The sequence below is a fragment of the Nomascus leucogenys genome, chromosome 15 (genome assembly GCF_006542625.1).
Source record: "Nomascus leucogenys isolate Asia chromosome 15, Asia_NLE_v1, whole genome shotgun sequence".
Classification (NCBI taxonomy): Eukaryota; Metazoa; Chordata; class Mammalia; order Primates; family Hylobatidae; genus Nomascus; species Nomascus leucogenys.
In genome coordinates this window covers 68,347,229-68,374,894 of record NC_044395.1, presented here as the reverse complement: position 1 = coordinate 68,374,894, position 27,666 = coordinate 68,347,229, and the positions used below count along the sequence as shown (strand labels likewise).

The 27,666-nt window shown below is 43.2% G+C and overlaps 2 protein-coding genes across 7 annotated transcripts in view; both read right to left on the bottom strand.

Moving 5' to 3' along the window:
• The window catches only part of PPFIBP2 (PPFIA binding protein 2), a 144,230-nt gene extending 143,850 nt beyond the window's left edge, over nucleotides 1-380 (bottom strand). For 3 of the 4 annotated variants that reach the window (XM_030828952.1, XM_030828958.1, XM_030828959.1), the window contains exon 1: nucleotides 42-380. The gene's annotated coding sequence lies outside the window, so the exon portion shown is untranslated. The remainder of the gene's footprint in view (nucleotides 1-41) is intronic. The other variant, XM_030828953.1, reaches the window with a different exon arrangement.
• A 2,382-nt stretch (nucleotides 381-2,762) lies between these two features.
• OLFML1 (olfactomedin like 1) overlaps nucleotides 2,763-27,666 on the bottom strand; it is a 96,437-nt gene continuing 71,533 nt past the window's right edge. For all 3 annotated transcript variants that reach the window (XM_030829061.1, XM_030829062.1, XM_012503145.2), the window contains exons 3-4: nucleotides 25,714-26,002; nucleotides 2,763-4,732 (exon numbers count right to left, since the gene is read on the bottom strand). In XM_030829061.1, coding sequence (XP_030684921.1) covers nucleotides 3,942-4,732; nucleotides 25,714-26,002 — 1,080 coding nt within the window. In that variant the 3' untranslated portion in view covers nucleotides 2,763-3,941. The remainder of the gene's footprint in view (nucleotides 4,733-25,713; nucleotides 26,003-27,666) is intronic.

The following is a 27,666-nucleotide window of genomic DNA, read 5'->3' as shown; positions in this document are numbered from 1 at the left end:
GACCGCGCGGCGAGCCCGGGGTGTGGGGAGAGCCTACTGACCTGGGTGCGGGGCCGCGGCTCCTCTCCGGGCGGCTCAGGTGTGCGGGCCGCTCCCGTGTCCCTCCCACCTTCAAACATGAGAGCCCAGAAGCGAGCGACGGGCCACTGGCCCACCGACCAACTGCCTGACCAAGCGCCAGACCAACCAGCGGACCGACCGCAGCGGCCGGGGCCGGCGCCCACGTGACGGGGCGGGGACCTGCGGGAGGCTCTTCCCCGAGCGCCGCGCCCCCACCCCGGGACCTGCCACAGGGAACACCCTCTCGGGCACCGAAGAAGCCTGCTGGGACCCGTCCACCAGGGTTCCTGTTCCCGGGGGACCAGCCTGGTCAGCCCTGCCCCTTCGAACCTGCCGCGTCCCCACCCCCTGGGCCGCGCGCCCCGGCCCCAGCCCCGCCTCTCTCGGCGGACCGCGCCCCCTTCCGGGAGTCCTGCCCCGTTCGCCGCGCCGCCTCCTCCGCACAGCTCCGGTTGCGGGGAGGCCCGGGTGGGTACACAGCGCTCCGACTCCCAGTCTCCTGGGCTTCTCCAGCCCTTCAGCGCCGTTCTCCGGTCACAGGGAATGAAAGCGAGAAAGTAGGAAACTGTGTCAAGAATTGCGAAGAGAAAGCATAGAAAACCCACATTAGAGGCACACCCAGAGCAGCAACCCTTCGGAGCATCCCGACTTCCTCGGCCCGCGTGCAATCCAGGCAAAACTGAGGTTGTCTCTGAGCCGCCCTCCCTAAGCAGGTCGGAAAGCCCCGAATCATCCCAGGTCCCGCCGCGCTCCACTCGCGACCTGGGGTGGAGGTCCCTCTAGTGGTTGGCACCAAACAAAAGTTCTGTCTTGTGAAGAGCCGAGGTCAGGAAGCATTTCCCTGTGCCCAGCACCAAGGTCTGGGACCTTAGGTCCAAGAAAAGCGTTGGCAATGTCTGACCACAGACAATGGTCTCGAACATGGGTTCTCGAACTGGGGAGGACTGAAGCTGGAGATCTGGTCCAACCCCTACCTCCAGTGTGTGGCCTGAACCCGTTTTGGTTGTACTGCCCTGGCCCAGGCCTCCAAGGACTGGCTGCTGTTAAGCTGTTTAAAATCCCTGTAGGCCTCAGATGGCAGCGACACCAGGGACTCGGCATAGTTCCCAGCTCTGGCAGGAGTCACCACAGCCCTGGCCTTTAGTTCTCTACAGGCTGGAGTGTCGACAAACTCCACAGAACACAACTTTTTCAAACCAAATTTACCCTCGCGCTCTGAAATGACCAGTAGGCCCAGGAGACTTTTACATGTGAACAGAACCTAAGCCACCCTGGCAAATATGAGACGTGTGGTCACTGCGGGATCCTGGCCAGCAGCAGACCAAAGAAGAGCCAGCAGGGGAAGGCAAGAGTTGTGTTACAACAGGACACCCTTCAGTTCTCTTTCACTTCCTTAAAATAGCAGCAGGGAGGCTTTTGTAGACCCAGGCTGCCACAGTTCACACAAGGTCATGGCTACTTCCAAATCCCACACTTTATTGCCCTAGTGGACCCACTCCCCTGACCTCAGCCCCCAGAAACTGCTAGCCTGTTCTTAAAATGATACAATTACCTTTTTAAATGTTCTAAGCCACCGGCTCTGGAGCTTCTTTGCACTTTGGAACCACCTTGCGGGAAGGGACTTTAAAAATACTGATGTCTCCATCCATCCCCAGAGGTTCAGATTTAATGGTCTTGGGGTATGGCCATGGCATGAGGACTCTTAAAACTCCGCAGGTGATTCTTATGTGCAACAAAGTTTAAGAACCACTGATGTAGGTCATGTCGATGTCAGTCTTCACTTAAATCCAACAAGACCCCAGAGCTAAAACGTTCACCTGAAAGAAACCCCATTCCCAGGCCTGCATACTCACCTGCCCTGGCTCACAAGAAGCAAAGTGGTCCCTTAATAGGGGCTCCCTGGAGAAAATGTCTTGACCTAAAAGAGTGATTCGAGCTGCAGGGATTTAACGTAGGTACCAAGGTGAGTTGTTAGGGGCAGATGTGCCCCGCAGAGCTGTCAATCAAATCATATCCCAGATGGAATCTAGACAGCACATTTCAGGCAACCTCCCCTCTGTGCCTCTAAAGGAACTATGGTTGCAGGACTCACTCCTGTTGATAAATCTACCCCACTATCCTCTGTGAGGCAGCCCACATGCCTTCTGTCTGTGAAATAGGTAGGTAATAGGGCAGGTAATATCACATTTATTTATTCATACCTGTCTCATTCCACAAAGGATTTGGCCTCTCAGTACCATTCTGTTAGAACTGTGGGTAATTACACTGTATCCATGGGTTGAGTAATTCCCTTCTGCCAAAGATCTACTCAAATGCTATGGAAAAAAACATTTTCTCTTCACTGCCTATGGTCCCAGCCTGGGCTTGGCAAAGACAGGAAAACAGCTGCAAGCACACAAAGCAGACCTTCTCATGTGACCAACCTGGAAAGACAGAGGCTTCAGCACGTGACACAGACTGGCACCACAGCCTGCACTTGTGACTGGAACTTAGCTGAATTGGACAAACACGTGGGAAACACTGAGGAAGCCCCTGTCAAGAGGCATGCTGCCCTCGGTGCCACAGGGCATGCCTGCTGTGGCAGAGTCGCTTGCCTGCTGTATGGCTTCTGTCCAGATTCCAGAATATTTACCAAGGGCCTCAGTGTGTTGGGAATCATTCACAGTAAACCTAACACAAGCAGCACTCCCAGAAAGCTTTTATGCTTAGGGTATGTGGGTAAATATAACCTGATGAGGTTATTTGCTCAGTGTCACTTTTATTGAATTTAAAGCAAAAAGAGAGAAACAGAGGACAGCAAGACAAGAGGAAGATAGAGTTGGGGTCCTCACCCTTAGACTGGTTTTCTGGAGGAATTATCATTTGAAAGGCCTATTGAAAGGTCTTGCACAGACATGAAAACTGGCTAAAGGGGCAGACTATTATTTTTAGGCTGAAATGATGAACGCATTGACTATAAGAGTACGTGAACAAACATACATACTTGATGCTTCCTTGGGCAATGGAAAAACTATGGGATTTGTAGTATTTTCTAGCTGTATCTTTCACTTTGTAGTTGTGTTACCCACCTAAACTCTAGAATGACAGCTGTAAAGACTTGTGCATGTTTCACAAAGGTGAAATGAGAATTAAATGATGTGCAAACACTCCACACCTGGAAAGCGATATGCAAATGTTAGTATTTTTACTTTATTATTATACCTACCAAGCTTAGTGGAAGGACAGGGCTAGGGGAAATAGAGGTTAAACCTCAATAAGAAATAGTATTTTAAGCCAGGTGTGGTGGCACATGCCTGTAATCCCAGGTACTTAGGAGGCTGAGGCAGGAGGATCTCTTGAGCTCTGGAGTTTGAGACCAGCCTGGGCAACATAGTGAGACCTTGTCTCAAAAAAAAAAAAAGAAAAGAAAGAAATATTAATAGTACTTCAGTTGGGCAGTGAAAATGGGAGAATATCAATAGACATTTGAAAAAGAGGGAAGAGCTTCAGCAAAGGCCAGGGGAGAGAAAAGCCAGTGGTGAATATTAGGGGCTGGCATACAACTCTAATTGTGGGAGGGAAGATGGCAGAGTTACAGTAAATGCTGGGGAGCAGTAAAAGAAAAGGCTTGAAGTAAGCTGTATCAGAATGTGGTCAGCCTTGAGAGCCAGGAGGTTTGGGGGAGTAATGGACATTGTTGAAACTTTCCTGATTATATGCTCTCATCTAAGCTCTTGGAAGATACCTAAGGCAGTGACATCTGGGAAAGGAGGCATACGTATTTCCACTTCAACACACTCTTCCTGTTTGTGATTAGAGGGGTAGTATATTGTGAAGGGGCTATAGCCTCACTGTAGAACAGCTGCCAAAGCCACAGTGCTGTTTCTCCCAGCTGTAACGCATTACTTCAGAGGCAGCTTTCTCTTTGTCTGGAGTTTGTAAATGATCTGGTTTCCTTCATTCCAGGCATAGAGCTGCTTATCTCTGGGGTTGTAATGGATCATGGAGTGACTTCTTGGTCTCTTGGGGAAGAACAAGTTGGGCAAGTCCTCCTCACTGATAGTGCCCAGTGGATCATAGATGCAGGTGATGCGATGAGGGCCCTGGCCCCCAGTACTGTAGACCACATAGAGAACCCCACACAAGAGGAATGAGGCTTCAGCATCCTGGCTTCTGCATGGGGTATCCCATGAATGCTCCACTCCCAGTGTGCCCGGCTCAATCTTTGTGAGAACCAAATGGCTATGAGTGCCTGGCCCAGAGTGGATGGCCCAGAGCCCATGCTCATCCACAGCCAGGTCAATGTAAGTTGAGGGGGAGTGCTGGTAAACCAATGCTCGGCCTACCCCTCCTGGGAGCAGCATTCGATCTTCCACAGTCCTCTTCTGCAGGTTATATTTGATTATCTCATTAGAAGTCGCTTGGTTGTGAAAAAATAGAAAACCTTTGTAGATCACTTGGCCTGTTCCCTGCCAGGAAAGTGTTAGGATTTGCTTCCGGGGAGCTGGCTTGGTGTTATCCTCCATGAATGCCCGTATGTTTGCAAATTCCCAAACAGTGTTGTTTCTGGATCCAATTAATAAGTACACCTTTGGAGAGTTATAGACAGCATCTTTCATCCAAGAGCCATGTGTGTCCATCATCTTCTTCACTATTTTCAGAGACTTTATGCCCATCAGCATGTTGTCACAGCCTGGCCAAACAGGAGAAAAAGGAGAGATTACTTTATAAACATGAGCTGTCTGCTTTCTGGAAGGCTCACCATGCTTGGTAAATCTTGTTTCCTTTCAGGTCTAATACTGGTAGGGAATATTTTCAGTTCTACTGTGACATGACCATCCTTAGAAGAAGGGTTTCCCTTGGAAAATCCTGGAGCAAAAATGCAACATAGGCATGCATTTTGTTTCTTTAAGAAAAAGGTCATTTAAATCCCAGCAAGAAGCCAAGCTCATTCTTTCACCTCCTTATTTTCACAGATTGTTTTTTCCTTAGTGTCTATAATAGTTATTGGATATAGATCAATCACAATTCATGGTATGACCCAACGAATGAAAGAATAAATAAATGGTCTCTGTTAAGAGACTTGCTATCCAGTTCTAAGAGTCAGCATTTTATTCACTTCAGGATATTAACAGCTATTTGCCGTTTCAGAGACCGTGTTCACTCTCTAGAGCACTTGTGATTGACACAGTGAGAATGACTTAGGTGTGAAGACATTAATTCAATTCCATTTACCAAGATTTTATTGTACTATGTACTTAGGTTACAATGTTTCCAGAATGGTGCTAAGTATTGAGGATAAAAAACATAATATCAACCCTAAACCTCAAGGTGATTATCTTCTAGTGAAGGATTCTGACCCTTAACATGACTGCAACATTATAAGACCTCTATTTATTTATTCATGAATGTATGAATGCATTTAGTTAGCAGACACTGGATACCTAAAAGGAGCAAGATAATGAGCGAGGTATTATGAGCTGGGGTTATGAGCATAAATTTGGCATGGTTCTTTCTTATTAGGTACAGGACTAACCAGAATATAGGGAGTAAAGTGGAATTTTAAGAAGAATAGAGAAAGGAAGTGTCATTTGATGCAGGGAAGAATCTGTATTTGATTTAGGATAAATGGAGTTGAATATTCAGAGAGGAGTAGATAAGCATTCCAGACAGCAAACAAAACCACTTTCAGGAAAGTACTCTAAGATTAGGTAAAGAAGTGTAGAGTTTAGACCAATACAAGCTAATGTTTGATATTGCTCCAAACTAGATAGATAAAGCAAAGTACAGTAGACCCTTGAACATCAGCTTTAACTGTGCCAGTCTTGTTAAAATGTGGATTCTCTTCTGCCTCTGCCACCCCTGAGATAGCAAGGCCAACCCTTTCTTTTCTTCCTTCTCCTCAGTCTACTCAGTATGAAGAGGATGATGAGGATGAAGACCTTTATGATGATCCACTTCCGCTTAATGAACAGTAAATCTATTTTCCTTATGATTTTCTTAATGACATTTTTTCTCTAGCTTACTTTAAGAATAAAGCCACAGTGCTCTTTCTCCCAGCTGTAATGCATTACTTCAGAGGCCGCTTTCTCTTTGTCTGGATTTGTAAATAAGAAAGGACCAGATAACATTCACAATATGTGTTAATCGATGTTTAAGTTATCAATCAGTCTTCTGGTCAACAGCAGACTGTCAGTAATTAAGTTTTGGAGGAGTTAAAAGTTACACATAGGCTGGGCATGGTGGCTCACACCTGTAATCCCAGCACTTTGGGAGGCCGAAGTGGGTGGATCACAAGGTCAGGAGATAGAGACCATCCTGGCCAACATGGTGAAACCCTGTCCTTACTAAAAATACAAAAATTAGCTGGGTGTGGTAGCACACGCCGATAGTCCCAGCTACTCGGGAAGCTGAGGCAGGAGAATCGCTTGAACCCAGGAGGCGGACATTGCAATGAGCCAAGATCATGCCACTGCACTCCAGCCTGGCAACATCTCAAAAAAAAAAAAAAAAAAAAAGTTACACATAAATTTTCAACGCACAAGGGTCAGCAACCCTAGCAACCGTATTATCCAAGGGTCAATTGTAGTAGATTGAAGCCATCTCTATGCCTGGAACCTTAAGGGCCAGGCTAAGAAATTTGGATTTTATTCCATAGATAGAGAGATACTGAAGTTTGCGAGCAGGAGTGAAGTAAAGGCTGTCAAGACTGTTCTACAAGGTTAAGCTAGAAGTCCTGTGTGTGATGGACACTTAGAGTGAGACCAAAATCAGGGAAATCAATTAGTAGAATATTTCTTTAATCCAAATGGGGTGATAAAAGATCTAAACTGGAAGAAAGGAGAAAAATGAAGTAAAACGAAGGAGTTACAGTTTTCTAGCTCCTTAGTGCCACTTCAGGCTACTGTTCTTCCCACCTACAGCAAAAACTCTTCCTTTTTAGTATTCATGCTTTGTGTCTCATGCTGTCAACTCCTCCCAGTCTAAATCATTGGCAATTCTCCAGGATACTACCCTATATGCATGGAGCATGTCCACCTCTTCAATTCCATAGAAACTTACTTTTAAACCACATTAGCATCCTCCTCCAGGGGTTATACTCTGAATCTCGCATTCCCCACAACTATTCCGTATCTGAAATCGAAAACTCCAATATCCCACTCACTGCAGTTATTCTTCCATTCCTCACTCCTTTGCTCATGCCTTCCAGTCCCTTGGCCTCTACTTTCTCCCAGGTCATCAGCCCTCTCTTGATCTTGCTTTCTTTCCTATGCAGCCTAAACCACTGTAATAGCTCTCTCACCAGCATTCTCACCCATCAAACCCTAGTTATGCCACAATATCCAACCAACAAAAGTCCCTGGCCTAAGATGAGTTCAAACATCTGCCTTGTCCTGGAGTTGAGTGTTGATGGAGGAGAAAATCTCACAGTGGTGTATGTTGGTGCCACTACACATAAGGGGTCTCTGATGTCAGCTGAGCCCCAAATACCATACTGGTCTTTGTGGTTAGCCCACCATCTTCACATAATAGCTATCTTATATCTTCCCCACCCCGCCCCACACACCCCGTCCTGGCCAGTCCGTTCACCAACAGCAAATTAACTCCTTTGAAAAAACAAATACCATTAGACATGAACTCTTTTCACTTCCTGTCTCCTCACTTATAAACTTTTCTTTAGTTGTTACCCTGTTGCTACCCTCACACACATCTTAGAAGATACTGTGTCATTTCTCCTGTCCAAGACTAATATATTCACTTGTACTGTGATCTCATCCTTTCCTGGCTTCTTCTAGACTTCCTTGATGAATTATCCCTTTTCTGTTATCTTTAATTTCTCCTTCATTACTAGATTCTTAGCTTATAAGCATCTAGCCTATATTAAAACAACAACAATTTACCTTCAACTAGGCACCTTTTTCTAGTTGCTTCATTTCTCTTTCCATCATTTTATAGCCAGCTCCTCCTACAGAATAGGCTATACTCTGTATCTACATCTTCACGTCCCATTCTTTTACTTCACCATAACTCCATAGAAATTATTCTTTATAATGTTACCAGGAACCTCATAACTGAAAACTCAAATAGACTTTTTGCGTGCATATTTTACTTGATCTTTCTGGAGCATGGTCAGTCCCTCCTCCGTGAAGATTGATATGAATCAGGATAAGATCAGCTCTACTGGTCATTTCAAGAAAAGTCGGTCATCAGTTCTAATTTTGGACATTTTTTTTGAGACAGGTGAGACAGGTTTTTACTCTATTAAACAGGCTAGAGTGCAGTGGCATGATCATGGCTCACTGTAGCCTCAACATCCCGAGCTCAAGCAATCCTCCCACCTTCTCCTCCTGAGTAGCTGGTACTAAAGATGCACACCACCAGGCCCAGCTAATTTTGTTTATTTATTGCAATGATGAGGTCTACTATGTTGCCCAGGCTAGTCTCAAACTCTAGGACTCAAGTGGTCCTCCTGCCTTGGCCTCCCAAAGTGCTAGGATTACAGGCGTGAGACACCACTCCAAGCCAGTTGTGGACTTCTTGTTGGGACTGCCTTGTCAGGCCATCTGTTGTGAGGTGAGCAGTGTCATGGAAGCAGGGAGTGGTGGTCTTGCTAGGAGCATGAGGAAACTTGCAGGTCTACCTCAAATCCTGCTGAGATTTCTATTATGGGTAGGAAAGAGTAGTCTTAATAAGAGCATAGGAATCCTGGGCCTCCCTCATTGACTTCTGGGTGTGAGTGGTGGAATGATAGATAGAGTCTTTAAAGGACAACTGAGCACTCTGAGGAGCTCCTTCAAATCCTTTGAAAGGCTTTCGTATAAGAAGCTGAATGTGGACCAGGCACCGTGGCTCACACCTGTAAGCCCAGCACTTTGGAAGGCCAAGGCAGACAAATCACTTGCTCTCAGGAGTTCAAGACCAGCCTGGGCAACAGAGTGAGACCCCATCTCTACAAAAAAAAAATACAATAATTAGCTAGGTGTGGTGGCATGCACCTGTAGTCCCAGCTACTCAGGAGGCTGAGGTAGGAGGGTCACATGTGCTCAGGAGGTGGAGATTGCAGTGAGCTAAGATCGTGCCACTGCATTCCAGCCTGAGTGAGAGAGCCAGACCCCGTCTAAAAAAAAAAAAAAAAAAAAAAAGCTGGATGTGTCAGCAGGTTGTCATTTTCTTAATCAGTGCTTGGGTTCTTAAAGCCCACTGAAGGTCAGTTGGAGTCAGAGGACAAGAAACAGGATGAGGGAAAGAAGACTGGACAGGAGGAAGAGAGATGCACAGTGAGATGGGTTCCAGAGGTTCGGAGGTAAGCAAGCATGTTAGCAAACTGCTTGTGATATGCCAGCTGTGTGGGCAGCAGTCCTGTCATGCTTTCCATATGACTATCACACTTTCTCATCTCCCTGCAAGCCTCTGTCATACCCTCGCACGGAGATCTTCCCACTTACTCCGTGAGAAAGTAGAAGCAGTCCTAGGAGAACTACATCATCTCCTGCCTGGAATACTGTAGCAGTCTCCTACATGGTGTTCATGCCTCCATCCTTGCCTCCCATAGTCCAATTCCCACAGCAGCCAAAGGCATGCTTTTAAAATGTAAGTCACATCATGTCCTGTGTCTGCTTGAAACCCTCCATTGGCTTCTCATTTCACTCAGAGTGAAATGGATAAAGCTCAGGCCTTTACCTCCAAAGCCACATATAAGCTGTTCTCCTACTGCTTCTCTCTTTGTTCGCCCTCTCCTTGTCCCCTACAACTTCTCCACCTTGTTCATTTTGTTCTATCACACTGACTTCTGCTATTTCTCAGATTGTACCAAACACACTCCTGCCCTGGGGACTTGACACTTTTTGTTCCCTCTGCTTGGAAACAAATATCTACATGGCTTCCTCCCTTGCTGCCTTTATGCCTGTTCTCAAATGGTCCTTGATCATTTAGACCTTTTCCCATCACCCTATAAAAAAGGCAACCCTCTTCTCCAGCTCTCCAGGGACTCCTTTACCCTAGATCATTTTTCTCCATAGTGCTTATTATCTTTTGTCTGACATATTATACATTTGTCATTAGCATATTATTGCTTGATTCTTCTCAATAAAATGTAAACTCCATGAGGGTATAAGCTTTGTCTTATCTGTTTCATTCACTACTGTATGCCTTGTTCCTAGAATAGCATCTGGCATGTAGTAGTTCCATATTTTCTGAATGAATAATGAATTTTCAACAACCAAATCCATCAACAAACTGCTCCCGACCCTACATTCTCTGCCATCCTTCCTGCGTCCTTTACTTTTGCAGTGGATCTCTTCGTGTTTCACCTACTCAATAACTTATCACCTGAAATTATCTTCCCTTTCCTACCTCAGTAGTCTCTTCCTCCCTATTGGATCATTCAGTAAATCATCCATCCTGGAAAAACCTACTAGCATGGCCCCATTTCTCTATTCCACTTTATATTAAAACTCCTTGAAAGAGGCATTTCCTCACTTCCAATGATCCTCTAAGCCATTCTAATCAGACTTCAGTTCTCCACTGGTCTAAACTCCACTGCCCATTTTTCTGAATCAGTTTTTGTCAAGGTCACCGACAGCCTCCATGTTGGCAAATCCAAGGGTCAATTCTCAGGATTCATCCTTATCAACTTTACAGCCAAATTTGATTTTTTGATCAATACTTTCCCTTGAAACTCTTTCTCTTCTTGATTCTGAGATATCTCCCTCATGTTTGTCCTCCCATCTTTCTGGATTGTTTTTTCTTCGTGTCCATTGCCAGTTTCTCCTCATCTTCCTCTTTTAAATACTCTATCCTCAGGCCTCCTCTTTTGTTTGTCTACAGTCACTTTCTGAATCATCCCATTCTATCTCTGAGACCATGGAAGTTCTAAACAATGATGACTACCAACTTTGTATCTTCAGCCCCTATCTGGATATCTACTTAGTCCCAAACCCATTTATCTACCTGCTTACTCAAGGTCCCTACTTGGATATCTTCAAACTTAACCTGTCCAAAGCAGAACTCTTACTTTTATCCTCCAAATTCTCTTTCTCCCTACTTTTCCCATTTCAGGCAAGATCCATAAACCAAGTTTCTTACTTAGAAATCCTTCTTTCCTTCTATTCTCCAACACCAGCAAATCCTGATAGTATAACTTCTCTTTAAATTATAATGTTACATAAGGCCAGGAGCGGTGGCTCACGCCTATAATCCTAGCACTTTGGGAGGCCAAGGTGGGCAGATCACCTGAGGTCAGGGGGTTCAAGACCAGCCTGGCCAACATGGTGAAACCCCATCTCTACTTAAAATACAAAAATTAGCCAGGCATGGTGGTGCATTCCTGTAATCACAGCTACTTGGGAGGCTAAGGCAAGAGAATTGCTTGAATCCGGGAGGCAGAGGTTGCAGTAAGCCAAGATCGCGCCACTGCACTCCATCCTGGAGACAGAGCGAGACTCTGTCCCAGAAAGAAAAAAAAAAAAAAAAGACAAAAATTATAATTTTACATGAAAATGCTCAAATATACATCTCACTTTCAACCTACTACCTCTTTTTTCCCTGGAATCCATTCATCATCACCTTTTGCCTAGACCACTGCAGTAGTCTCTACCTTGTCTCCCTGATTTTATTCTTACTTACTATAGTTAGTATGTTCTCCATAAAGGGGTATGGGTGATCTGTTTGAAAACATAAATTATGTGACTAGCCTGGCTAAACCCTTTGTATCATATTTAAAATAAAATCCTAAACCCTTGGCCTAAGGAATCTACATAATGTGGCCCCTGCCTTTCTCTGTGACTTTCCCTGCTACCTTTCTCACCTTGCTTACTGTGTTGTGATTACATTGGTTGTCTTCAGATCCTGCCAGGATGTCAAGTGTGTTTCTGCCTCGGGGCTCTTGCACTTGTAATTTTCTGCCTGGAGTGCTCTTTTTCTTGATCTTCCCAAAGTTGGCTCCTATTTAGCCTTCAAGTCTCACTTTCAATATTATGTCTTTAAGAGGCTTCCTGTGACCACACTATGTAAATATGTCCACCCGGAAATTATCTACTCTAGCCCTTTTCTTATTTCCTTGAGATCGCTTATCATATTCTTACTTATTTCATCTGTTTTATTTACTAGCTCATTGTCCTTCTCTCCTGCTCCTAGGCTTCTAGTCTCTACTCCTTCAACTTCATGGATAGTGTTGTGTCCCAATGCCTAACTCAGTGAGTTGGGGGTTCGTAAATATCTGTTGAATTAATTTAAAAAATAGTCTCATTTAAGCAGATATTTTTCTAAAGTCTAAATACTACTGCACTTCCGGAGTTCTGACTGCAGGTCCATCTTAAGTAAATAATAACTTGTAAAGTACTTTAAAGCTTTTAAGGTAATTTCAAACCCATTATTCCATTAAAAAATCTGACCCAAGGTTTTCATGAAGGGAACACATGGCAGAAGTGGGGGTGGGAGCAACCCTAGCTAGGAAGAGCTGAGTCTCAGCAAGGCAGTCCTTTCAGTGGTCATGACATCACTGGCTGCTCCCAGGGACACAGTGAGTGGCCTTGCCTGTCTCACACTGTGGCCAGAGCCAGACTTGGAGGCAAGCTCTAGAAGTCTCTCAGCCATCAGCTGCCCCTATGCTCCCCTGCTGACATGCTTCATCAGCCTGAGGGGTTGCTTTCTTGTGGCCTCTGGGTCAACATTGTTCTGGGGCAGCCTTGGTTATAGGAAGCCAAAGCCCTGGGGAGTGTGGAGAAGTCTGGGACAAAAGGGAACCTTATGCATTGCAGGAGCAGCTAACAGAAGGACCCCCTACCATACTGAGCTACTGGGGGCCATAGGCTGCAGTGTAGGATGGGGAATGATCTGCCCTGTTCACCAGGGCCACCCCTCCACCTGAGCCCGAGAGACCTTTCTTCAGTTTCCCAAGCCTAACCTGTCTCATGTGAAGCCTCTGCTCTTCCCTGGTTCTATGCTGATCATAGAGGATGAGTAAGGGTTTAAGCCTGTGAGTGACCATGGAGGACTTTTATGGGGTAAGAGGGAAGGTCTATTGGCTGTGAGAAAAGGCCAGAAGCGATTTCTATTAAGGAACGAGCACAAGGGCTAGAGAAGTTAATAAATATCTGACAGATATATCTGACATATAGTATGCTTCATACTGGGCTAGGCACTTTACATTAACTCATATAATTCCTTTTTTAAGTTTTTTTAAAATTTTTTATTTTATTATTTTAGAGACAGGGTCTTGCTCCATTCACCAGGCTGGTCTCAAACTCCTGGCCTCAACCGATCCTCCTGGCCTTGGCCTCCCAAAGTGCTGGTATTACAGGCATGAGCTACCATGCCCAGCCCCATATAATTTTTTTAAAAAAAAAACCTTCTTAAAAATTTTATTTTTAATTGACAAATAATTATATATATTGGTGGGGGATACTATGATATTTTAATATATTTTTAAAATGTAGAACTCATAATTCTTATAATAAGTTTAAGTGGTAGATATTTTAATCCCCATTTTCCAAATGAGGAAACATTAAGGCTTGTATAAGTTACTTGGAAAGGTCACACAGCCATAAAGCATGGGGATGGGGTCCTCTGAGCTCAGTCTGAGCTGGGAGGCAGCCAGTGAGGACCTCTCCAGCCAGTATGGCTGTATATATGTGTGTGGCAGGAAAGGATGAAGAGCATCTGGGTGTGCAGAAGGGTGGATGAGGGCAATGGGCTCTCTGGGACCTAGTCACAGACTATGGGACTTGACTAGGAAGCCCCCAGCCTGCCCATCCTTCTTGCCTGAAGAAAAGCCAGCAGGCTTGCAGCCCAGCTACAGAGGGACTATGTCTAAGAGCAAGGCATATTAATGTCTCATCCATGAGAAAATGTTCATTTGAAATACAGCAGAAATGGCTGGGCACAGTGGTTCATGCCTGTAATCCCAGCACTTTGGGAGGCTGAGGTGGGAGGATCCCTTGAGCCCAGGAGTTCAAGACCAATGTGGGCAACATAGTGAGACCTCGTCTCCACAAAAAATACAAAAATTAGTTGGGCTTGGTGGCACACCCCTGTAGTCCCAGCTACGTGGGAGGCTGAGGTTGGGAGGATCACTTGAGCCTGGGAGGTTGAGGCTATAGTAAGCTGAGGGTGCACCGCTGTACTCTAGCCTGGGAAACAGAGGGAGACCCTGTCTCAAAACAAACAACAACAACAAAACAAAACAATAAATCAGTCAATAAAATAAAATACAGCAGAAACCAACACAAACATGCTTCTTTCCCCGTCTACTCTTCTTTTCTAATGCAGAACCCTTGGAGAAATAACACAAGAGTGGATATATGGTTTTGGTCAGGGAAACATAGTTCTGGAAAAAAAAGAAACAGAATTCCCCCCATGTTCCTTCTGCTTCTCCTATTCCTTCCTTTGTAGATGAAACCCAGCACTTGGAGTCAGAGATGTGAGTGGTCTGAACTCAGCCTTTGGCTCTATGTGTCTCCCCAAAAGTCCCTTTGTCAACCTAACCTTGTTTTTCCCAGCTGTAAAACAAGAGGTTTAGGTTGGATGCTCTCTACATAGTTTTCAGGGCTGATAATCTGTAAGTTTTATAAATTCCTTTTCTTTTGGAGTTTGAGGATAATATATTTACAGTGTTCAAATAAAAGGGTAAGTTAAAACTCCCTGCTGTGCTTCTCTTGAGAAGAGATAATTAGCAGGAAGAAAAGGTTGAGGAAGGATGGGAAATAAATTTAAAACCTTTGGGTCCAGCCAAGATGCAAATTTTTTTAACAGAGACAATGACATGCAAGGTTTCCTTGGCAAACCAGAGAATGAAAATCTGGGTTTCCCCCTCAGGCAGAATTGCAGACAAGCAATTAGGATAGAATTTGGCGCAAGGCCTCACAGTAAATTCATACACAAGTATCACTTATTTGAATCTTTTCATATAACTTGTAAATTCATACACAAGTGTCAGTTAATTGAATCTTTTAAATGCTTTTCCCCTGATTTAATAGCAACACTCTCCAAATCTGGTGAGACTTATCCCTTTATATGGGAGTCACTCAATCTGAGTTAAGGATCAGAAACATTGGTCTGGCTGCTGGTGGAGAATGGCTTGGGGATAGGGAAGGACAGAGGGAAACCAGGTAATGAGTTTGTAAGTATGATCCAGATGAGAGCTATCCAAATAGTGATGGATATAAGTAGCTAGAAAAGGAGAAGTCACATCTTAATAACTGATTCAATTGAGGGAACCAGTTGATACCAAATCAGACTCAAAAATGGGGTGATAAGGTACATGAGATAGCAGCAGAGAAGGAAAAGCAGGTTGGCTTGGGAAGATTGATGAATTCATTAAAGAGAAGAGAATTATCTTAAAACCCTGAGTATTTTGACTGCTTCCTGAAATGCTGTTATAAAACTTGACTTTTTCAGCCATCTGGATTGTATTCATGTTCATAAACATTTGTCAATACTAATCAGCTGATAGGTAGGACGGTAGGCACTGAGATGACAAAGATGATGGCTCTCAGATTTGTAGTCAGTTATAAAATATCATGCTATTACTATAAAATTGTCAGCATGGACTTATTCTAAAAATTAGGGGTATTTCATGATACCGCCCATGGAATAAGTTTCAGATATCTCAGCATAGCATGCAGAGTGCTTAGTCAACTTCCCCTCTTGTCACTTCCTCATCACACTAGTCATTAGTCACCAAACCTGCCATGGCTTCCCGCAAGTTTTAGACTTTGCTCAGACTTCCTTAGCTCTCCTTTGCTAACTTGGGATACACCCGCTCGTTATTCAAAACAAAATCCTCTGCTCCTGCAGAGCAGTTAGATGGTCATTCTCATCTGCCTAAAGCATTCTGTGCAACCCCTTCTAGGGCAGTTATTATGCTGAACTAGAATTGATTATTCACTTTGTTTCCTTGCAAGCACCTTAGACTCTATTTATCCTAAGTGCCTGGGACACAGTATATATCTCCCTCACTAGTCAACCTACTGCTTACTCTCCAAACTCAGAAACCAATTAGATTCAGATTATGCAGAGTTTGTCAGTTTCCAAACTTGCTATCCCAATTCATACTGTGCCAACCTAGAAATCAAATAGATTAGCAGGTGATATTTTGCTGAGTGCTTCAGTGGATGGGTAGCAGGAAAACAGGAACTGTATAAAATTCAGTGAGCCATGGGGCAATTTGGCATTGCAGAAGGGCTATGAACCCAGGGTTAGGGCTTAAACAGGGCCTGGCATACAATAAGTGCTTTATATGTCGGTTTTAGTGAATCACACAGAATCCTTTATTAAATCCGTATCATAGGTTTTTCTAGCTTTCCAGCACTAAATTCAGAGTATTCCATGGCCTGAACCCTAACAACTTTATTGATAATAGCAATAAATTATGAAAAAGAAACAGACTTGACACATGGCTTTTCACGTGCGTAGATGTATGTTGCCCAAAAACATCAAGTTGAGAACTTCAGTGGAGGGTGTGGAAGCTGGGAAGATGTGTGAGGTATGAGTGTGAGTCCAGCCTGGCTCCACCATGGGGTCCTTACAGCTGGAGTCCAACATAGACAACTTCCTTCCAGTGTCTCCTTCTGGAAGAGGCCAGGTCTCCATAACCCCTTCCCTTAGTTTATTTCCCTCTATGGTACTTATTATATTCTGTCTGCATATTATACGTTTATCTGCTAACATATTTATTGTTTGGCCTCCCTCAAAAGAACGTCAGCTCTAAAAAATGAAAGAAAAATAAAAGCAGGGGCTTTGTCTTATCTGTTTTTTTCACAGATGCATGTCTTATCCTGGAATATCATCTGGTACATATTATTACAATTTCTCCATTTTAATTATGTACATGGTAAATATCAATAGTTATAACCAACCTCAACAAAACCTATTTGGAGGCCTGAATAATTTTTATGACTGTAAAAGTTTTCTGAAAGTTTGAGAACTGTCCTAGAGCATCCAGGCTCATCAACACTCATGTAAAGCATGAAAATGGGCCATCCTCTGGGGAATTTATTTTTTTGAGACAGGGTCTTTCTCTGTCACCCAGGCTGGAGTGCAATGGCATGATCAAGGCTCACTGCAGCCTAGACCTCCCAGCTACAGTGTAGCTGGGACTACAGGCACATGCCACCATGCCCAGATAATTTTTTTTTTATGTTTTATAGAGATGGTGTCTCGCTTTGTTGCCCAGGCTGCTCTGGGGAATTTCTGATTAGTTTCCACTTTCCACCAATTATCTGACTGCAACAACATTGTAACCATTCCAAGGTTATAATTACGAACTTCTCATTTTTATTTATTTCTCATTTGAAGACTGAGCTGGTTTTTTGCATAGTGTTTTTTTTTTTTCTGTAATATTCCAAACTGAAAAGGATGGAAATGCTCTCAATTTCTAGCTGTGGTACTGCCATTTGCCTGTGTGTAGTTAGAAAACACAAAGTCATTTTGATGTTTCCCCATGGATTCTTCCTGTGAAGTACATCTCATTTCATCCTATTCTTTTTATCCTTTCTCAGTATGTGATGGTCTAGGGCCTGCTTCCTAAACCTGAACTTTGCAGCAGCATTCTTGCTGGTTCTTTAGTGATACTTCCGCAAAACTGTTAATCACTCCAATGCCTGACTCACTGCTTTCATGTAGACATTTGCATATTTTAAAATCAGTCTTGATTGCTGCCTGTTTCCATGAGCATTGAGATGAAAAGCCTTATATGGCTATAACTAGAGGTCATAGTAGAGGGGTGAGCTTCAGAGCCAGACTTGGAACACCAAAGTGTTAAAGTGACCAGGCTAAGTTCCTAGGGACCTTGTGTACTTCTGCTTTCTCTCTTAGACATCTGCCTCCGTTATGAGGCTGGGCCAGGTTAGCCTCCTGCAGGAGCAGAGGCCATACAGAGGACAGCCCAGTCACCCCAGCTGAGGTCATCCTCACCCAGCTGTTCCTAGGCAACGTGCCACTGACTGCAGGTGCACAAGTGAGCCTACCCAGCCACCCTATGGACCCCTGAGAAATGATAAACGATTGTTGTTTGAACCCACTAAGTTTAGGCGTGGTTTGCTATGTAGCATTATTGTGGCAACAGATAATTGATACAGGGCGGGGTGGAGACTGTGAGTAGACACAGAGGCAGAGATGAATCTGGTGTGTCTGGGGTGGTGCATACTCCTGTATGTGGCAGGAATGTGGGGAGAAGAGATGGGCTATGTGGAACTCTCTAAGCCACAGGTTCTTCATCTGAAAAAGAGCTGTAATAGTATCGACCTAGCTTGTTGGTTGTTGTGGTCATCAGACATCAGATTTAAGGGCTGAATGCTATCTCTGGCAAATAGTTCCCTCCACTTTCAAATAAACGATTCCTTCAGGTCAGAAAAGATTGATCCTCTACTCTGTTCCAGGCACAATGATAGACTTAGGGAACACAGCATAAATGACTCAGGCATGCATGAGGTATATTTTATGTTTTCAGAATAGCAGGTGAGATGGACAGAGCACCAGACAGAAAGGGATAGGCAGCAGCGGCACGAGATGCTGAGGGATGCTCAAAGTTGCCGTGTTCAATTGTTGGCTTCTTATCCACTTTTATGATAAAAGTAAGCACAACACATATAGCGGATACCATATTCATAGTTTTTATTTAATTCACAAGTATCACTTTCATACTTAAACCAAAGAGAGCTAGGCTGGCGGGGTCAGGTTGTAAAGGACTTTCTTTATATGTTATTTTTTGGGGGGTTGCTTTACCCTGCAGGTTTTGGTTGCCATGGAAGGGGATAAAGCAGCGATGTGGTAACTCTGGCAAGATTACTCTGTGGCAATATAGGATAATGCCCTGGAACAGGGAGAAATGGGAGGCAGGAAGGTCAGCGAGGAGGCTTTCATAGGAATCAAGACTAGAGATGGTGAGAGAGCAGTGCAGGTGTAAAGACTACACTTAAGAGAGATTCACAAGGAAGAATCTACTGGATATGGTGACCAGTCAGTCAGATGAGGGCCAAAGGGAAGATTTCTAGCCCAGGAAAGTATAGTGAATACTATATAGTGATTACAGAATAGTGTGTGACTATTCTGTTAACTGAGCAAAAAGTGGGGAAAACATAGGAGTTTTATTGTTTGAAAGTCAATGAAGAAATGGCAGGGAACTAAAAAACAAGAGGGTAGGGAAAGAAAATTGGACCTTCTTGGCCAGAGTTTAAGAATCTAAAACCAGCCTGTTTGTAAGTAGGAATCATCATCAAATAGTGATCAAGAAAACTAACATGGTCTTCATACTGTGACCCATGATAAGATCAGAAACAGCTAGAACTTCTGGGCCCAGGCACCTACTCTCACAACAGAAGGCTCCTACCTCATGTGTCTCCCTGGCAGTCCTGGAGATGGCTTCACTGGGTTCAGCCTGTCTCTTCTGTGCTCCCTCAGCCTCCCCTACTGCCATTCTGCTCTGCACCTTGTGGCCAGAATGAACCTCCTCTGAGCCCCGACACTCCCATGCTTATCACTACTCCGCAGACAGCACAATGGGAGAGGTGAGGGTGTGCAGGACCCAGCCTGTCTGGGTCGAATTGCAGCTCTGCCATCTATTAGTTGTGTGACCTTGGACAAATAACCTATCTTCTCAGTGTCTTTGTTTTCTCATCTATAAAACGGGAGATAATATACAGTATCTATCTCAACAGGGTTATTGTGAGTATTGCATGACATAGTCCAGTGAGATAGGTAAAATGCTTAAGGATTATATGTGGTACATAATACACATTCAGTAATATTAATTGCCATTGTTCACATTATTCTGATTCCCGACAGCTTGCAAGTGTGAACTAGTTTAGCACAAAGGAGCTTAGCTCATGTCTGGTTCTTTCATCACCTCTCTACAACTTCCTCCTTCACCTGAGCTCCATTGAACAACTTGCTCCACAAATACACTGAGCCCAATTATGCCTTGGTGCTGCCACATGCTGTTTCATTTTCTTGAAATGCCCATTACTTTATTCTCCACTTAATTAGCTCTTTTCCATGATTAAAACTCAGCTTGAGGGCTACCTTCCAGATTCCATAATCCCCCCATCTACATGGCAACCCTGACCATATCTACTTAATGGCAACCCTGACCATATCTACTTAATGCCTGCCCCTGTGCTTTTGTGACACCCTATGCATCCTTCCATCAGAGCCATCATCATTCCAGATTTGTCTGGACAGCTTCTCCCCTTGGCCGTAAGCTTTTTGAGGATGTTATCCTATCCAACATTCTATCTCTAATGCCTGGCACAATGCCAACATATTTCTAGAATTCAGTTGGATGTTTGTTGAATAAATAATAAACATATAAGTTATAGCGAGAATGAATGGATGTTCAGGGCACCTGGAGCCACAAGCTAACCCTCTGTGAGAATCCATAGTGATGGGACTGAAGGTATCCGCATAGCCCACAGGCCTTTCAGATGGATAAACAAAAGAAGTGCTATGTACGTAGGCCTGTCTGAACCCAGCACAGTGACCCATGGGCATGACCTCTCCAAGGGAAAGCACAGGATAAGCTGTACTCTACACACACCTCCAATGTTGCCATCCCCCTGAATGCAGAAATAGCTGGGTGCACGCAGGCACATGTACACACATGTGCACACACAAACCTGTACTTATACCTGCATTTATACTTTGAATCCCTTCTTTTGTGGTAAACACATCTGTTGCAAATTAGTTATACTTCTTTTAATATTTTGTTCCACTCATGACAAACTAATTGGCCTTGAGAGTTGGCTAACATACATTTTATTTGGTTAATAGTGGGGATTTTTGTTTTGTTGTCTTGCTTTTAATGGTTTTGAATATGGGTCATGCACACTTATAAAACCTGGACAGATCCCAGAGGCTTCAAATATGCTGCAACAGGCTTTCTTATTTGAAACGTGATCTAACAAAAGATATGAGTTATTTAATTCAGCAGGGTGAAGGTTACTTGAGGTAACTTTTCGTGCACCCTTGCAATAAAAGGAACTGGACGACAACAGGAAATAAAATAAAATCTGCTATAATGGCTTGTTTTGACTGCCTTGAGAATTTTTCTTTACAAACTATCTACAAGTTAAAAAGAAGTTAATACTCGTATCCACACAAGAATGCTGCCTGTGGAATCTTCCAAAGAGTATCAGTTGGATAAATTCTTAATCTTGGTGTCTGAGGCAATGATTCTTTGTCATAAATTATCAAGTGCAATGCAAAATTTTATTTTAATAATAGTTATAGTTCCAAAGACTTGGAATAATTTTAAAATATAAGTTAGATTATATTCAAATAGTGTTCACTCCTTTGCATCCTAAATTGTGTATGTGTGTAAATGAGAGAAGAAGAGAGGGAAGGAGAGTGGGAAAGTGGGAAAGAGAGTTAAAGTTCTAAGATTGTACCTACCCCCAAAACATCCCTGAGTTGAAGCGCTCATGTGGACGTCATCTGGGGATAATCTCTAAATAAAGGCTGAAGAGTTGAGAACAGCCCTCTAGGGAATGGCTTAATTATAGAGCAATTTTATCTTATTATTCTCAGTACTTGGCCCTTAGTAGTTGCCTGAATAATATTCCTAAAATAAGTGAGAACCATTGAGATTAGTACTAGAATTTCCTGGAAGTCTCCTGAGATACAAAGTTAAATTTTCCAAGGAAGTTGCATCATCTATGCTGTACAGGTTTACAAATTCTCTAAGACAATGCATACATATGAATTAAACCCTCTGATCTAACCTCTGGCAATGCCTTCCTAGCCCATAATCCCACGGTTTTTTGCCCACAGAAGGGTGCTAACTTGAGTCTTCAGGATTTTAGTGGAAGGTCTGTAACTGGCACAGTCCCTAGAGGCCATGGTTGGAAGGCAGGAAGATCAGAGTCTTCCAGGAAGAAGGCGGGTACAGGTAATCAGTAGCACCCGCTGAGCCTATGAGACTAAAGCATTGTGATAGGCAGAATTCTTAAACAGTCCCCAGGATTTTTACCCCCTGGTGTACATGCCCAGTGTAATTCCCTTCCCTTGAGTGTGGGCAGGACCTGTGAGTGTATGACAGGACAGCACTCTGTGATTGCATTACATTGTAAGACAAAGGTGAAGGAATTTTGCATATACAAATAAGGTTCCAAATCAGTTGATTTTGAAGTTATCAATAGGAAATTATGGGTGGGCTGGCTGAATCAGATAAAAGCCCTGAAAAGAGGGACTAGGCGCTTCCTAAAGAGAAGCACTCTCCGTCTACTTGAAGGAGCAATAGCTGTGTTGTGCAGTGCCTATAGCAAGGAGAGGCTGTAGGAGCTGAGGGTCCCAGCCCTACAAGTACCAGCAGGGTACCCAGCTAAGCCATGCATGGACTCCTGAACCACAGAAACTCTGAGGTAGTAAATGTATATTGTTTTAAGATACTAAATCTATGGTAATTTGTTGTACAGCATGAGAACCGATATAGGCATAGTTACCAACAAAAATGGCAAAAAAGCAGGAGTGTGCATAATATATACAATACAAAACCATGCCTTACAGGGGAATAAATTGACATTCCAAAGTCTACTCCTAGATAGAGAACCTCTAAAAATAATAAGTCAGGGGAGGGCACTAATCACACAGTTGTGATTGTTTCTAGGTTTGTCTTCCCCTAAACTAAGCTCTGCAGGGGACTCTGCCATCATTATTTCTTCTGTAAACAATTTCTATGGCCTCCTCCATGGGAGAACATGACCTAGGCTCTGTGAATGCAGAAAAGAAGACATCAGTATGTTTGTGGAATGACTGAGGAGTCGAATACATACAGACTTGTGTGGTCGGGTATGGGAGATGCTCCCTGGGAGGACTGAATGAAGTGCTCCAGGAGCACTATAGGCCAGTTTGCCTGGCAGCCCCCTCACCTCTATCCTCACCCTCATAGGTCTTCACAAAGAATTCACAGCATTTTTGAGTCATAAAGGATTGCTAGGAAAAAATATATAAATATATATTAATCATATATAATACATATTTTAATATATACATATATACACACATACATAAAAATATGTATATGTATATGTATATTTAAACTGCATTTGGGTAAGTTATGGGAGAAGGAGCTGGAGATCAGCTTGCATCACTTTGTAAAGGGCCTTTCTTATGTAAAAGAAAGCTAGGAGATTTGAATGGATTTTTTTGTCGTTGGTAATTGATGGTAAATGATGAAAATACATTCTACACAGAGGAGAATTACGATCTATTTTGTGTTGTGGAAGGTCTACATGACAGCAGGCAGACTGTGGGAGGCAAGAGAAGTGGTAAGAAAGCTACAGCAGGATGCAGACATGTCCTACTCAGTCCTCCATCCCTCCTGCGCAGCACAGGGCCCATCCAGTAGTGGGAGGCAACAAGTATTGGCTGATTTACAAACCAACACAGCATCAAATGTGAGCTCCAGAGGCAACAGACATGGATGTAGCAATCTCTAATAGGTTCAGAAGTAAGTTTTCATATACCACAGAGCTAGGAGAGGGAATATTTCAGAACTACCAGATCTGAGGGGCAGAGGATGGGGGTTGAAAAAGCAAGTCCAGTCTCAGGACCTCCACTGAGCTCTAGCTGGAATGGGAAAGGGTAATCTCAACACCTGGTAGGCTGAGAGTATCCAGGGACCAGAAACAGCTCAGGGATCCAATTCAGCACCACTATTCAGACTTAGCATCCTGCCTGACCCCCTAGGGTGAAAGTTCAGACACATTCTAGCTCAGGCCACATTAGCACCCAGTCCTCTCCATCAGCTTTTTAGGAAGCCCCTGTTCATCCTCTCTTGACCCATTTCCTTACCTCACTCTGTGCTTACTGCCAGCTTCTCTCTCTTTGAGGATGATTCATCTCAGGACAATGTCAGGGCCAAAAAGGATTGCTCACTTGACCCATTGCTTCATATTATAGGCAAGGCACCCTCCTCTCTTTCTTCTGACTCAGAGATAAGATGTTTTTTGTTTTTTCCCCCCCACAAAGCCTAACTCACCCCCTCTGCCTGTGTTGACAATCCCTACATCCACTCATTTATTTATTTTAATTGTTTAATTACTCACTGAAAACTATTTATTGAATAGAACCCTTTCTAGGCACTGGAGACACAGCACTGAACATGAAACTGGGGTTTCAAGCTCTCATAGAGCTGACATTACAGATAGGGAGGTAGGAAATAAGCTATGAACCAATAAATGAATTAAATGGTTTCAAAATTATAAATGGTCTGAAAAAAATTGTAGAGTAATAAGTGCTCCCAAACTCCTTTTGAGTTTTCCATCTCAGCATATTTCATACCAACCATTTGATGACCTAAGCCCAAAACCTGGGAAACATCCTGGACTCATCTCTCTCACTCATCCTTTAGTTTTAATTAGCAGTCAGAAAGCCATGTGGATTCCAATTCTCAATGGCTCTCAAATCCACCTGTTCTCTGTCCCATGACACTTAATGCCAACACTATTACTTGTTGCCCAAATCATTGCAGCATTCCCTGAGTGGTCTCCTCTCTCTAGTCTTACCCTCTTCCTTTGTATCATGCCCTTGTTTAAAATTGCTCAATGGTTCTCTATAGTTTCTCCAGTGAGCTTCAACTTCTTTCATCTAGCATGCAAGGTCTCTCATTAACTGGGTCCTGCTGAGCTCTTCAGCCTAGTTTCCCTACTGTCACCTCTCTAAAAAGCTTTCACTCAGCCATATTTGTGGGTCTACATGTCAAGGTGCTACAGTACCCTCATGCCTTTGGTATTTTGTGCCCTGACTTGAAATACCCTCTGCTCATTCTTTTCTAACTTCTTTGTTCAAAACTCAGACCAAGTGTCACCTCATTTAGGAAGACCCTTTTCCTTACAGTGACCATGAAGTTCTTAGAAGGATTACATTGAGAAGGTATGTGAAACTTTTAGCACAATGATGGCACTCAGCTTATATGTCATTTCCCTGATGGAGGTTCTTGAATTGGAACAGACGTAATTAACATGTAAATAAAGTCCCTGTTTGCAATGAAAACATCTCAGAATACAAATCCTGAAGTGGGAGCTTTGTCTCCCTCATTGTTTTAATGAAATAGACTCAGGCACAGAAAATTTTTCTTTGTCATTTGTGTGTTTATTGCCTGATACTGTTTATTATAATTTGAGCTGCGACACATTATTCTTAATGGCCTGGAAGTGATTCTGATGGACCACAAGATTAGACCACATCCCATGCATATCACCATCTCAGACAGCACACACAATAGTAATTCACTGCAGTTCCCAGCCCTGAGGGTTGGCTGTTGCCGTTTCCAATTTAAGACTGTTTCTTGGTACATTTGCAGATGCTATCTACACCCTGGGTACTGGATGTAGAATCCATCAAACTGCCACTTTCCCTGAAAAAATCTGGGACCACACATCTCTCACCAAACCAAGATTTATCAGGAGGTGGTCTCCTTGGGCTGACCTTTGGCACTATAGCCTTGACCTTCTATGGAGTCTTTAGGCACTCTGTGTGAAAGAAAGAATGGCTTTGCGAGAATGGATTTCCCTTTGGACACCTGTTCTCTGTATAGCTTTCTCTCTCAGCAATGCACACAAAAGCACACCTTCAGTTCTTACTCTCATTACTCTATGATGCTCCCTGACTGCTCTGAGTCTGTGTGTTTCTGAGCATGATAGTCCCTAGAAGGGCTAGGAAAAGATGCAGTTTTCTTACTTGCATTCAGCAGAGTCCGGATCTTTTTCTCTTCTTCAGCTTCTTGGAGCAACATTTCTGCCAGTGTCTTGTCCTCTGATTCAGTGCACTCGTCAGCCTCTCGAAGGTATTGTATGTAGTCAATCTCCCGTTGGGCACGTTCAACTCTCAGTGCCAAGTTACCCACTGCACTCTTGTACTCACTTGTGTAGGTCTGACATCTTCCCAGCATGACAGATACATTTTTTGAGAACTCTTGGAATTCTTGAATGTATGCCCTCGTTGCTTGGGTACATTTTTCCAGCCCTTGCTTCAGTCAGAAAATAAATTTGCAAATTATTGCTTGTTATTTAAATTACCCAAATAATATAAATAGCTATCATTTATAGAAAAGGATTAGAAAATTACACATCATCAAATACGGGAAAAATCGAAATCTCCCATAATTCCTAAATTCAAAGGTAGTATCGATACTTTAGTATATCAGTTTTAAAAGTTTTCCCAAGCATTTAGTCATACATATGTAAATATATATTTTTAAAATGTGATTTTACTATATGTTTTGTATCATCTTTTTCACTTGCAGATATATTGTGAACATACTTTGACACTAATTAATGTATACCTATACTATAACTTTAATGAGAGCATTCCATTGAGTTGATATCCCATTATTTATTCTGTTAGACTCTTTTTGAGGTACATTTACATAGTTTTAAAATTTTTGTCATTCAAACAATGCTGAGAAAAAAAACTTTGTATTTACATCTTCATCAGATTATTAAGGGAAAAAACAACCTTTGTATTTACATCTTCATCAGATTATTTTAAGGTAGATTTCCAGAATATCCATCCCTAGCACTTGGCACAGGGCCAAGCACATAATACTACTCAATAAATGTTTGCTGAACAAAATAATAAATGAATGGGAATGGGATTGCTTTGGTCAAAGAGAATGTCTACTTAAAGCTCATTTGGCATGGTTTATCAAAATGCTGTCCACAAATGTAAAAATATATGCTCCAAACAGCAATATGTAAGGCTGTTTATTTTGAAGGGAGAAAGACAGAAAGAGAGACCCAAAATAATTCCCTAAATCCCTACCCTCTTTTTTCCTACCCCTCTGACACTGGCTTCTCAGGCTGGGAATGCTACCACTGTGTTGTTAAGTGTCTGCGCTGGCCAACAGTGACTGCCACCTGCGACTTGGCTTCACTCAGGTCAGGACTGGGGTGGGAAGATCTATACAGATCGTATCCTTGTCTTTTTCAAATCCACATTCATAGCTATAAAAGGATTAGTCTGTACTTTATACCCTTGACAAGTTCTTAAGGTATTGAAAGACAATTTGCAGGGATTTGGCTGGCTTTACTCCCAAGGCAAGTCGGTGCTAAATGCAGAGGGATCCTGGCTGAGCATCATTCTGGCACTTCGAAGGAGGTGAGGCTCAGGAGGGAGCAAGTGAAGAAGCACAAGAGGCCACTGGTCTGGGAACACTTCATCCACTGCCTTCAGGCCCCAACCTGTTGGCTGGATGCCCTTAGGAAATGCATTTGGCCTGCTGTGTGGAATTACTTTACCCTGACTGTAACTAGAAGAACACATAATTTGGGCATGAAGATTTTTTAGGAAAATGTAGAAAATAATTATTAGCAATAAGAATGTCTTTGAAAGAAGATAAATAATTTATCAATTTAGCTTGTACAAAAGCAAGTTATTAAGTATGAATAATCAATGCCAGGGTGTGGCAAAGGCTAGGGTGGAGGGTTACATTTGTCCCTGGGAGCCTGTCCAGGCGCCAAAATGTTGGGTTTTGCACATTTTAATGAGGTGGCAGCCCGAATGCTTTCTTTCTGTTTAACTTGGCTGAAATCTGCTCATTTCTAAATCTAAATCCAGTTCAGCAAAAGAAACTAAGACTTCTCAGTACACTGATATCATGACTTTTTACAGTGACCTAATGGTTTATCATAA